We start from the raw sequence: 13,365 nt of genomic DNA on the forward strand, positions 1-13,365 counted from the left end.
CTTTCCTGCTTTTTTATTCGCGTCACTCCTCGTGCGCCAGATTAACGCCGCCACAAACGGAAAAGTGCACTTTTTGCGTCGACAGCAAGTCAAGAGAAGACGCGACACACCATTCATTCTTAAATTTTACTGTACAGGGAAAGAAGAGGAAGGAGGTTCTGAAATTATACCTTCAGTTTGCAATGGATTTTTTACACCCTTATTTAGATTTTTTTGTGTGATGGTGAAATAATGCTTGTCTCTTCTTTGTGAAGTTCATCGATCATAAAATAAAATCACAAAAACGGGATAGGAAGGGGTGGCAAATTAATGAACTAAATTGGAGGTGCGTGATTTTGTTGTGAAGCAATTTGAATAATTTGATCATCAGGTGAGGTTGGCTCGGCACACAATTTAGCAGCCCATTGATCTGAAATATTCACTGAAATTGACGGAAATGCCAATGTTCTTAAGTGAGAAAACGTTTTCGTAATAAAAAAATGAAACGCAATCAAGACAATTTAATATATCCATCTTATCAGCACTTTAAATTAATTTTAAGTTTATTTTTCAAGGCAAAGACTAATTTATATAGCTGCTTATTTACTGGAATAAACAAGCATCTGCTCTGTAAGGCTTCGGAAAGCCTGCCAGAACCGGAGATACATGATATTAAATCCGGTTGCATAACTAGCGATGAACTTGGTTAAATGTTGATTGCTGAAATTTATTGTTACTATTATTCTTTATCAGAGTTAAAATATTGCTGGCTTTAGATTTTTCACAATGAGATATTAAACAGGATCGAGATGATTATTTTCGTGGATAATTTTTTTGCTAACATTAAAAAAAATATCTTATACTCATTTGCATCAAACGACAAAAGTAGAAACAGCTGACGTTTGGCATTACGAGTCCGAGCTAATTAGCGAGCGACGACTTGTGCGAATGTTCAGCAAACCGGTCTTGAGACTTAGAGATCCTCGGCATATGCACAGCACAACTGACAATGAGCGGTACATGCTGGGTATGATAATTGTATGTATTATTTATAGTTTAAAAAGTTTTAAAAAAATTTTTGACGTCAAGATTATTATAAACATTCTAAGAATTAATTTACTGCCATATAAAGAATAATTACGTAAAAAATCTTTCAATTTATTAAAAAAAGAAAAAAAATGCATAATTATTTTATCTCTTTTTTTATTTTGAAAAATTTTTCTATAATGGCTAAACATATTTTTACCAGATTTTTACTTTTGTAAAAAAAAAACAATCTTTTAAATTTATATGTATATCAAGATTTGTTTAGGAAGAAAAAATTAAACCTATCTCTTTCCTGCCATCTCATATTTTTTCATTTATTCTTGTTTTCAAGAAAATTTTATTTTACTCGAAATACTTCTCACGAGCTTTACAACGTCAACTGGACATCAAATAATGTCACATTGCTGTGATAAAGACTGAAGAAATAAAACCACTTTCGTTTTCTCGTCGCAACGGGATGAATTTTTTATTTTTAAAAAGTGGGACGCTGATGTGGATTTGCCGTTATTTCACCGGGGGAAATACCCAATTTTTGGGTCAATCAGCATTGAAAAGCAAACTGCAGTATTTACTTAAGCAGTACATCGACTTGAAACAAGACGTGTGCACTTGTATTTCTACATCACAGCAAGTATTATTAAGAATCATTATTTTATTTTATTTTGATAAATTTATTTTGCAAAGGAATTTTTGCAATAAATTTGAACTTGGGCGAACTTGGGCAGAGACTGTTTTTTGTGAAACTCTGCAAAGAAAGGCAGGAAGTGAAGTTTAAAGATCATCGTGAGTGATTTTATACAAGTCCCAAAAAGGAGACATGTTTTAATGAAAATAAAATAGATGAATGAAAATAAATTTAATATTTTTTTAACTTTAAAACTGATCAAAGTTATAAGTAATTCATTCATTCATTTGGAATTTGGAATTAAATTTGAGCTAAACAAAAGAATTTATGAAATAGTACACCTATTTAAATAATGAATTCTAATTATTTTAAAATATAATTTAGTAAGTTGTAATTGATTGAAAATTGTGATGAACCGTGAATCTATTTGGTTGGTCGCGCTCTGCTCTTTTTTCGCTCCAACCTCTTCCAAGTTGAGTAAAGAAGAGTGGAATGAAGCTAGAAAGGTGAGTTAAATAATCAAAGCATCTTGATTCTTTGCTTTTTATTGGATTTTTTCTAAAAAATAAAAAAATTTACGATTTTCTTATATTACAGAAAATCAACATAACCGACTGCTGGAATTATGAGAGAAACTTTTACTTTCAAGCTCCAGGTATTACGTATAATACAATTTTACATGTTTATTTTATACTTCTAATAAAGAGTTTTAATATTGATAAACTTGATTACAAATGGCGTTTTTATTTCAGTTTTCAGTTTAACTGATGGAGAAAATCTGAGTTTCAAAGATTGCGGCCGTTGGGAATTAAACGAGGAAAGTCAAACACCTCCGTGGCATGTTTACTTCAAATTTTACAATGCTTTTCATGGATGGGGTGTTCTCCTGTCGGACCAGACGTTCATCATGAACTGTACGTATTTTCAGAAAATCTAGAGTTATTTAATTTTAATAAATTTTTGGGCTTTGTTATCAGATGAATCGGAGGCTCTGTTCAACAGTTTCAAAAATGGAGTGGATATTAAATTATTCGGAGGCGATTGTGTTGATGAAGATGATGACGAGACATGCTTGAAGAAACGAGGTTTGCTCACCCAGAAGGTGAATTTTAATAAAATTAAAGGGGCTTTAAAAATCGTTAAAGAATTTTTATCAAACTTTTTTTAGGAAATTCTATATATGTGATCTGATTGAAAATTTGATCAATCAATCACTTTTCAACTTAAAAGATTCCTCAACTACGTAATTTCTTTGTCAAAACCTGAAATTAATTAATAGATTACTTATGAGACAAATTTGGTGGTTCTTCTCATATTTTTAAATAGAAATAAAGATTTGAATAATTAATCCACATTTCAGCTACTTGGTGGGAAAAAAGTGGAAGTGAGGCATGGCACGTATTTCTCAAAAACCATCACCGTTTGGCGAATCGAGAAAGTGAAATTAACACAGAGTTTGAAGCCAGTCTGTTTATGGAACCGCGACAACCAAAATGACGATGACCAAATCATTTTTAATTTCGACGGACAGGCGGTCAGTGTAAATTCACTCTTTGTGTAACTCTTAATTGAATTCCGGTTTTCCTTGTAATTTCTTGCAAATCAACAAAATGAACCAATTTTTTCCTGCTTTGAAGAAGTTAGCAGGCTTATTATAAAATATGTTTGCAGTATACTGGTGAATTTAAATTGTTTAGAAATTAATTAATTGTAAGAAAAGACCTAAATTGAAATTTAATATTTTTACCAAACCAGAGAGGACCAATGTTTAAAAAGGCAGATTTTGTACCGGAGGAAAGGTGTTACCGGAGAAAACAAATTGATAAGTGGGAGTGCGACCTGTATGGCAAATCGATTTGCTCCGCATCGCTAATCAAAAAAGGTAGGTCAAATCAAGCTGGAATTAATTTTATATTTTATTGTACGTACTTGTTAAGAAGCGTTTCAAATATTTTTGATAACACTAATAATTGGAAAAATTGAAACTTTATTTAGGTGAATATTTACGTGTCATTGAAAGCTAATTTTACTTCTAATTTGCAATGGTTCATTTTATTTACTTACTGTTTTATTGTATTTTCCAGTTAACATGAATATTTTCTATATTTTACCTTGAAAAATTAAAAATATAGTCTCTGAATCTTTTCAATTCAAAAAAATTAGCATAATATATAGAATGTATCATTAATAATATAATATTTTTGTACAAGTTTAAATTACAACTTCACAAAGTGCCAAATATGAAATAATTAAAATCTCTTTTTGTTGATTTGCGGATTTTTGCAAATATATATACCTAAAATCAAAATAAATTTTCTATACCACATTCACCAAATTGGACAATTCATCAAACTAAGCTAGAAAAATGTAGTGCCCTGAAATTTTTATATTCTGATCTGTAATTGAACAGTTGACTGGCCCTCGTATTTGTTCATCGAGCGTGAGGGTCGCTTTTATTTGCGTGCGGTGGGTCCTTCCATCTTCTATGAACCGGTCAAGTGGCTCGACCTTTTGCCCGCAACAAGCCAAATCGTCTCGGCGTCCGTCGACCTCGCTTTGATGCCCGAAATCCCCAGACTCAAAACCAGAACAGGTTTTCCTTTGAACATCAGAAATTTAAATAATAATTTGAATTATTAGCTTTTGGTCCCGATCAGAGTTTTCCCGAGTGTGGAATTAAAGCGAAGTTAGATGACTATGAATACTATGATTTATTAGAAGATGATTCAGCTTTCGAACGGCGAATTGCGGTGCCAGGCGAACACCCGTGGCATGTTAGTTTGTCCCGACGCTCTGGCAAACAACGTTCGGTGGATTTCTGTGTAGCAACCCTCATTTCCAGAAAGGTCGTCATCACAGGTTTCAATTTTGGCATTTTTGTTGTTTATTCTTCCATTTTTTTTTTTTTTCATATTAAAATGGGCGTCAAACAATTTTAAATGTGTTTTCGGGTAATATCTGGCATTTCTGGTATGGCCTCAGGTGGCTTAAAGAAAATAAAAACCTTTTTATAACTTTTAAATCAATAGAAGAACAATTAAATTTCGATCTGAAATCCCGTTTTAAGCCTAAAAAGCCTTAAAAACGTTTTAAGATATTTTGTGACAAACTTTTTAAAATTTTCAATTGATTTTTTCAGCGGCACATTGTTTTTTCGGCGAAAATGGATTTCGTTTCAGAGCAAGAGACGTGGAAGTGTCTTTCGGAATGCACAACCGCTCGTCAGCGGCGCGCGTTGGTGTGCAGCAGGAGTTGCAGGTAAAATCATAAATTAGAAATAATAACTATCTTTCATATTGAAAACACTCAAAAAATTATATTTAATTTTTTAAATAATTACTTTTTCAGATAAATTCTTCTCTGAATATTAAAAAATTTAAACAGGAAAACCATTCACATTAATCAAATTCACTACCTGTTCAAATGAAAATTGTAATTATATTTTATTTCTCTAAGCAAAGAAGTGTATTTTTTTGCCTAATATTATTTTTTTATTGTCTCGTAGATATTTTAAAGCTTATTCAGCGACTAATATTTTCAAAAATGCCATGAAAAAAATCAATACAGTTGTTCCATATTTTGAAATTTATAAATCAACAATGATTTTTTAATTTTACCAAATTTGGATGTGCTATTTGGAATGTTCGTGAATTTGGACCATTTATTTTAAATTTTTTAATAACTATTAATGATTAAAATTAGAAGTAGAAACTAACGATGATCCTGACAGGCTTACAGAGTTTTGGTGCACCCTGGCTACAACCACAGTAGGGGCGACTTCAAAGATAATATTGCCCTGGTCATCTTGAACGACGAAGTTCAGCTCAGTGATGACGTGCGGCCCATTTGTTTGTGGAACTGGAATTACGGTCTGCGCAAAATTGTCAACAGGATGGGCACGGTATGCGCAGTGATTTAAAAGCAGTAAAATTATATTCGATTGTCTTTTTAGTAATATTTGAGTAAAAAAATAACAAAATAGCCTAATTTTAGTACAATAGAAGGAAAAGTTAAAAACTGAAACTTTAACTTTGATAGATTAAAATTGAATTTTTTGTAAATAATTTAATTTAGTGGAGGTTAAGATAAGATTTATCTTATCTTGCTTTGAAGGAGGTTTGAATAAATTTTAAACAAACGAGGTATAAAAGATGTTCTAAATATTTGTTTACTGATAGTCTCATTTTTCATTTTTGCCAAACAAAGATTATTTTCAAAGGAAAAAAAGTATATTATTTGAATATATATTATATAATATACGAGTGTCTGATAAAAAAAAACAAAAAAAATTACCTCTTTTTGAATTTGTCAGAATAAAATTAGTGCGTCCATCAAATATATTTTATCATATCCGTTGATTTTATTTTATAACTTGATAAAAGGTGAGTAAATTTGACTACAGGTGGTCGGCTGGGGATTAAATTCAGACGCGGTGAAGTCAGATATTCTTCAAGAGTCGAATTTGAAAGTGATTTCTTACGAGGATTGTTACGAGAGCAGGCGCCGCTTCTTCTCTCTCAACTTGCGACCAAGAGAAAACTTTTGCGCTGGATTTCCCGACAGTCGTAAGTTTATATTTTTTTAATCATCTTATTTTGGAGCAACTAAATACAACTTGAAATGCAGAAAGAGGGGCGTGCATCGGAGACGGTGGTGGCGGATTTTCTCTGTTCAACGAAAAGTTCCAACGCCACTTTCTGCGCGGCATCCTTGGTGTGGGGCCAACGAAAAAGGTGACCAGAGCTAATGGAAACGTAGTCAAGGTGTGCAACCCTAAGCTGTACTCGTTGTTCACCGACGTCACGAACTACTTGCCTTGGATCGTCAAATACACGCCTGATATAAATCCTTTGAATGTTTGATTTTGTAAAACAGATTGCCATAAAGTTGACATTTATTCCTCAGATGCGCTTAAAACAAAACAATTTATTAAATTAATTCAATAATTTTATCTATACGTACTAATAATAAAATTTAAATAAATTATTAATTAGACTTATTTAGAGTGAATAAACAAAAAATCGCTAAAAAATATAAATGATTTGTATATATATTCTTACTCATTTAGCGGCACAATTTGCACTAGATTTTTATCTTGCACAGAAACACAAATAATTTAAGTTGGAATTGGAATGTTGAATCTAAAATATCATCTTGTCCTTTTAATTAAATGGTAAATAAAGCCCACATTTGCACGAGTTTAATCTTAAAAAATGATTTCTAGCTATTGAGAGTGTTACAAACGCTCAAAAAGAATCTCAGAAATAATTATACTATAAGGAACTAGAATAAAGCGTTTCATTGAAATAAAAAGAAGCTTTTGTTCTATTACAATATTCCGCAATATTCAGATACAGGCTTTAAATATCTCGCTAGTCACTTGTCTGCAAACTAATATCATAAAAAGAGGTGAAAATTAAAACCATAATTTGTAACTAACAATAAGAGAAATAAAAATGCATCTATTTTTCAGTGAACATGTAGAGACAATATTTTTTAATTGTATTTTTTTCATGTAATAATGCATTAATAAACCTGATTTGGAACTAATAATAGACAATTTTTATTAATGGTGAAGAATTAAAAACATTTAAAATTTAAGCCAACTGGAAGCTCCAGCAGGCTATCAGGTGAACTTGGTTTTCTTCTTCTTTTCATTCCGCTAAAATTGCTACGAAATAAAAGCAAACGTAATATTAAATGATGTGAAATGTTATGTTTTTTAAGTTTATAAATGCTCTGATCGTGAGCAATTTAAGCAATTTGCTGATAATTATATGTAAAAAATTATAATTAACAGTATAGTACAGAAAAATGATTTTAAGCTAATAATTAACACTTTTTTTGCACAATTGGATGATGTGTCTCGTTATAGGCAGAGATTGCCTTGTGATACACCAATAAACTTTATCTTGAACTTAACATTTTAATTAACATGAAATCTGCCGGTAACTTTTTCCTATATACCTACTGTGTGCTGCTGTGTACATAATATTTTTTTTTTATTCGAAATGCAATTTCAATTATTTTTTTATTTTAGACTTCATTCTTTGTAACAATGATTTACGTTTTAATCAATCTGAACTATTATATGAGCTAAAGGATAATTATTAAAAAATATAAAACGATGTTATTTTTTATTTTCAAAATCATAGTTATTTATTTTCTTGGATACATAATAACCAATATTGAAATAAAACTTCAAAGAATCTGAAAACCTTTTTTACGTGTTGACGCAATTGGTTTTCAACCACTTGCCGTTCGCCGTCGTCGTGCAGATTACTTTTGGTGGTCCCCTCGGCACATCTTGAGGGTTGAGTTTTTGGAGTCGTCGTGCTTCTTGGAGTGCTCTGCGCGCGGAGTGCGGCGAAATGCGCCGTTTCTCTCTCATCCAGAGTTGTTGGTCCAGAAGGCCATCCTCCACAGGGGCGGCGAGGCCGACGACCAAAAGGAAGCTCAGCACCACCAACGACATCAACAGGGCGCTCTTCATTTTCGAAATGCGTAATTTGGAATGAAAAGCGAACGCTTTAAATAAAAGCAGCTCAATAGGACGAGGATGTTATTGCCGACTGAGATTGTGAAAGAGGATATCCCGGGAGGCCACCCAAGGTCAAAAATTTTGAAAGATAAAGGATAACCGCAAAAATGGCATAAACACTTTTTGTAAAAAAAATCTCTTTTTACAATCTTATTTACTTTGTTTAATGTTTAAAATAAAATAAGCAATAAAAATTAGTTCCATAATTTATCAGATTTATCAAATCTTTCACATCATCTACAGTTACATTTAGTTTTACTTTTATAATCTCGCGCGCTATCAATGAAGACTCAAGAAAGAAATTCCACTTTCATCTTCGATTGCATTTTTTAAAGTGGGACAGTGATGTGGATTCGCCGTTATTATTTCACGGTGGGGTCTCCCATTTTTTGGGGTCAATCTACCTTGAGATTCGTGCTACAAACTGCGGAGTTTACTTTTATGTTGCATCTCCTCGAAACAAGGCGCGGATCCGTCGCTATCACAGCAAGTATATTTTGAAATAATTTACTATTTAATTTTGATAAAAAAATCTCATATTTGCAATCAATTTTGGGTGAAGGTTAAAATGTAGTTAGAAATCTAAAGTAAAAGCTATTGGTGTAAAAAAAATGACATTTCCATGGAATATTTTATAAATTCCCAAACATAATTTTATAATGAAATAATTATAAAATTAATTTTAATATATTTTGCCAGTTAGGAAAGGTATAGACACACAAAAAGCTATCAAACTTCATTCATTTTTGGCAAACAGATAAAATAGCTAACTGATTATCTCGATTTAATCGAAATTGAAAAAATATGATTATTATTACTGAAAATATTTTGAAATTTAACTCAAGATTGTGACAATGAACCGTGGATCGATTTGGTTGGTCGCCCTCTGCACTTTTTTTGCTCCGATCTCTGCCAAATTGAGTGAAGAAGAGTGGAGCGAAGCTAGAAAGGTAAGTTAATTAATTTTTCGTCACTACATCAAAGTTTCATATATTTTTCTTAAATAATGGCTGTGTTTCAATTTAACAGAAAATCAACTTAACTGATTGTTGGAATTATGGGAAAAACTTATTCTTTCCAGCACCAGGTAAAATTCAAAATAAATTTATCATTTTTTATTCATAGCAAAAATAATTGACTTAAAAAAAGTAAACCAGTTTCAATTGTGTTAGATGAAAATTTGTATTTCAGTTTTCAGTTTAACTGATGGAGAAAATCTGAGTTTCAAAGATTGCGGCCGTTGGGACTTGAGCGAAGAAAGTCAAACGCCTCCGTGGCATTTATACTTCAAATTTAACGATGCTTTTCATGGTTGGGGCGTTCTTCTGTCGGATCAGACATTTGTCATGAACTGCAAGTGTTTTCATTAGATCTCACATTCTAAATCTTATTTGGTAAAAATTTGCAATTTCCTTGAGCTAGATGAATCCGATGCTCTTTACAACAGTTTTAAAAATAGAGCGGAAATTAAATTATTTGGAGGCGAGTGCGTCGATGAGGAGGACGAAGAGACGTGCTTGAAGAAACGAGGTTTGCTCAGCCAAAAGGTATACAATCAAAAATGTTTATCCCTTCTTTGAAGACTTAAAAAAACGATAAAAGTTTTGATTTATTGGATTAAACAAAAATTAAATTTATTTATTTATTTACAAATTTATAAGAAATGTTATAATTATAACAAAATATCCATTAGTGAATTTAACAAAAAATATTTTAGTAAAACCTTTGATAATAAATTGTAAGCAACAAACTTGTGTAATTATTAGGATTTAAAAAATTAATTATTACTCCATACTTCAGTTGCTTGGGGTAAAAAAAGTGGAAGTGCGGCACGGCAGATATTTCTCGAAAACCATCACCGTTTGGCGAATCGAGAAAGTGACACTAACGCCGAGTTTGCAGCCGGCCTGTTTGTGGAACCGAGACAACCAGGACAACTCGAATCAAACCATTTTCAATTTCGACGGACAAGCAGTCAGTAAAATTTTTATTTCGGATTTTCTCTGTAATATTTTTTTGCATCCAGGCATCCAGCTACACATTTTTGCCGTTTTATGAAGCATTTAATGTCTATCAATTAAATTATATGTTATTAAAAATTATATTTTGCAAAAAAATATAATAATATTTTTTCAAATTATAAATTCAAATTTTAGAGTAATTTAATCTAAAAATTAATAAAATTCTATTGATTCTCTAACAGAGAGGACCAATGTTTCAAAAATCGGATTTTGTACCTGAGGAAACGTGTTACAGAAGAAGTAATATTGACAAATGGGAGTGCGACCTGTACGGGAAATCGATTTGTTCCTCGTCACTCATTAAAAAAGGTACATCAATAAGTCGACCTTCAAAATAGCTTTTTATTTAATTATTTAATTTTTTTATTAACTTTATTACACTATTTTTCATTTATTTGTCCAAGCCTGCGGATTAGGTTTTTTTCTTATAAAATTCGCCATATTTATCAATTCACTCATTTGGCTAAAAAAATTGGTGACTGTAAATAGTGGAAATGTATGATTTCATTCTAATTTACATTTTGACAGTTGACTGGCCCTCGTATTTGTTCATCGAGCGTGATGGTCGGTTTTATTTGCGCGCGGTGGGTCCTTCGATCTTCTATGAACCTGTCAAGTGGCTCGATCTTTTGCCCGCAACAAAGCAAATCGTATCGGCGTCCGTCGACCTTGGATTAATGCCCGAAATCCCCAGACTCAAAACCAGAACAGGTTTTCCTATTTATAGAAATAACAATTTTAAGCAAAATTTTGAATCGTCAGGTTTTGGGCCCGACCAGAGCTTTCCCGAATGCGGAATTAAAGCGAACCAGGAATATTTTCTGTCAGAAGAAGGAGATTTTGATGACTCGACTTTTGATGGGCGAATCGCGGAGCAAGGTGGACACCCTTGGCACGTCAGTCTGACTCGACGCACTGGCAAACAACCGTTGATCGATTTCTGCGGAGCGACCATCATTTCCAGAAAGGCCCTTCTCACAGGTTTAATTTATATTTGATAATTTTTTTTTTTTGTAATTTTATAAACTGACTATGAATTTTTTCAGCGGCACATTGTTTTTACGGCAAAAATGGATTTCGTTTCAGAGCGAGAGACGTAGACGTAACTTTCGGAATGTATAATCGCTCTTCGGATGCTCGCGATGGTTTGCAACAAGAATTGCAGGTATAAGTGATCACAAATTCAAATTTAATTCGCTGTGTTGAAAATTGGGTTTACAAAAAATTTGGGTATTTAATGCACAAGATTGTTTCTTTGATTGAAACGAGATGTTTGGAAATCAAAACATTAATTTGGAACTTGCATACTTTTTCTAAAATAAATTTTTGACTTACGCCTTTTTATACTTAAAACTTTTTATAATTCTTTTAAATACTTTTTTTTTGATCCTATGGGTTTATATTTTCTTAAACTTCTTTCTGTGTAATTGACGATAACTTAATTATCACTTGATTGAACAAATTACCACATATTTCATAGAAACAAAAATAATTGTGCATTAAGAATTAATTTTTTCCTAACTTTCATTGTATTAAAAGATTGTAGAAAAAAAAACTAAAAATGATCCCGACAGGCTTACAGGGTTTTGGTGCACCCTGGCTACAACCACAGCAGAGGCGACTTTAAAGATAACATTGCCCTCGTCATCTTAAGCGACGAAGTTCAGTTCAGTGAAGACGTGCGGCCCATTTGTCTTTGGAACTGGAACTACGGTCTTGATAAAATCGTCAACAGGACGGGCACGGTAGGCGCAAAAACCTTAAATCGATTAATTTAAAATAAGGATTTTTTTTAATATTTCACAGAAGATTTTCTCATTTTTAAAGGTTCAACTGTAGCTCTTATTATTTATCCTCCAAAACTTATTTTAAAATTTAGCCTATAAATTAATCTTTTATTTCTTAAATACCCTCAAATTTTTACAATTTACAAGACAAAAAAACCAACCTTTGCAAAAACAAATAGAGAATTCAAAAGTGAAACTTTTAATTTTCTAGGAATATTTATAATATCCAATATCAATCGAAACGTTCCATCACATTTATTTTGCTTTAAAGAGTTTCAACCGCTTTGGAAACGAAAAAATAAAAGCCCCAGTTTACAAAAATTATGTTTATTTTTACTGTCATTTTTGGGAAATCAGGATTGTTCTTGCACACAAACTTTTAAAATTTTTAAAGCTATCAAAAGTTTAAATTATTGCACTATTTATTTTTAAATATTCAGAGAGTAAAAAAAAAAAAAAAAAAAAATACTTTTAATATTTGACATAGATCTGAATTTCTGATCATTTTGATAATTTGAAATCAAAATTTTTCTACAGGTGGTCGGCTGGGGATTAACTTCAGATGTACAGACTGAGCCAGAAATTCTGCAGGAGGCGAATATGAAAGTGATTTCCTATGAGGATTGTTACGAGAGCAGGCGCCGCTTTTTTTCACTGAACCTGCGCCCGAGAGAAAACTTTTGCGCCGGTTTTCCAGACAGTCGTGAGTTTTTTTTTATGCTTTTTATCTACCAAGGATTACCAAGTTGAATTGCAGAAAGGGGTGTGTGCGTAGGAGACGGTGGCAGTGGATTTTCGCTCTTCAACCAAAGGTACCAACGCCACTTTCTGCGCGGCGTCCTCGGTGTGGGGCCCACGAAAACGGTGACCAGGGCAGATGGAAACGTGACCAAGGTTTGCAACCCCAATCTGTACTCGTTGTTCACCGACGTCACCAACTACTTGCCTTGGATAGTTGACAACACCCCTGATATTCATCCTTTGAGTGCTTGATATTGTGAAAATACTGCGACCAATATTGTTATTTACTATTTATTTTACTGTACGACTTCATAAAAATAATATTTATGCCACAGACGCTCTTGAATTTTAATTGATTATATAAATTAAGTTTTATTCCTAGTCTTGCTGTTTACTTTAAAAATATAAATTTGACTTACTTTCAAAAATACATACATGTTGTAAAGAAAAACTCGACAGGACTAGAGTATGCATTTGAGTTTTTTCAATCATCAAACAGACTGAAGCAGACAAATTTGTTGTGATCTCTTATACCTTTTCGTTACTATTTTTTGTATATACATAATTTTTTGGCATCTTTTTACAATATTTCAAAAGAGGCATTGAAACAGAAAAATGATTTTA

The 13,365-nt window shown here is 32.2% G+C and overlaps 2 protein-coding genes across 2 annotated transcripts; both read left to right on the plus strand.

Moving 5' to 3' along the window:
- Positions 1-1,610: 1,610 nt before the first annotated feature.
- LOC132203537 (uncharacterized) lies at positions 1,611-7,235 on the plus strand. The gene is made up of 12 exons (XM_059631371.1): positions 1,611-2,157; positions 2,249-2,306; positions 2,404-2,565; positions 2,629-2,753; positions 3,012-3,185; positions 3,407-3,533; positions 4,062-4,244; positions 4,292-4,510; positions 4,791-4,909; positions 5,382-5,552; positions 6,054-6,216; positions 6,278-7,235. The coding sequence occupies exons 1-12, from the start codon at positions 2,062-2,064 to the stop codon at positions 6,511-6,513; spliced, it is 1,833 nt and encodes a 610-aa protein (XP_059487354.1). The 5' UTR covers positions 1,611-2,061; the 3' UTR covers positions 6,514-7,235.
- A 1,394-nt stretch (positions 7,236-8,629) lies between these two features.
- LOC132203536 (uncharacterized) lies at positions 8,630-13,071 on the plus strand. Its single transcript, XM_059631370.1, has 13 exons — positions 8,630-8,682; positions 9,038-9,142; positions 9,222-9,279; positions 9,384-9,545; positions 9,615-9,739; positions 9,993-10,166; positions 10,396-10,522; positions 10,742-10,924; positions 10,976-11,194; positions 11,260-11,378; positions 11,788-11,958; positions 12,538-12,703; positions 12,758-13,071. The coding sequence occupies exons 2-13, from the start codon at positions 9,047-9,049 to the stop codon at positions 12,991-12,993; spliced, it is 1,836 nt and encodes a 611-aa protein (XP_059487353.1). The 5' UTR covers positions 8,630-8,682; positions 9,038-9,046; the 3' UTR covers positions 12,994-13,071.
- The last annotated feature ends 294 nt before the right edge of the window (positions 13,072-13,365 follow it).

This window comes from Neocloeon triangulifer, unplaced genomic scaffold (genome assembly GCF_031216515.1).
Source record: "Neocloeon triangulifer isolate White Clay Creek 2 clone unplaced genomic scaffold, ASM3121651v1 ptg000017l, whole genome shotgun sequence".
Lineage (NCBI taxonomy): Eukaryota > Metazoa > Arthropoda > Insecta > Ephemeroptera > Baetidae > Neocloeon > Neocloeon triangulifer.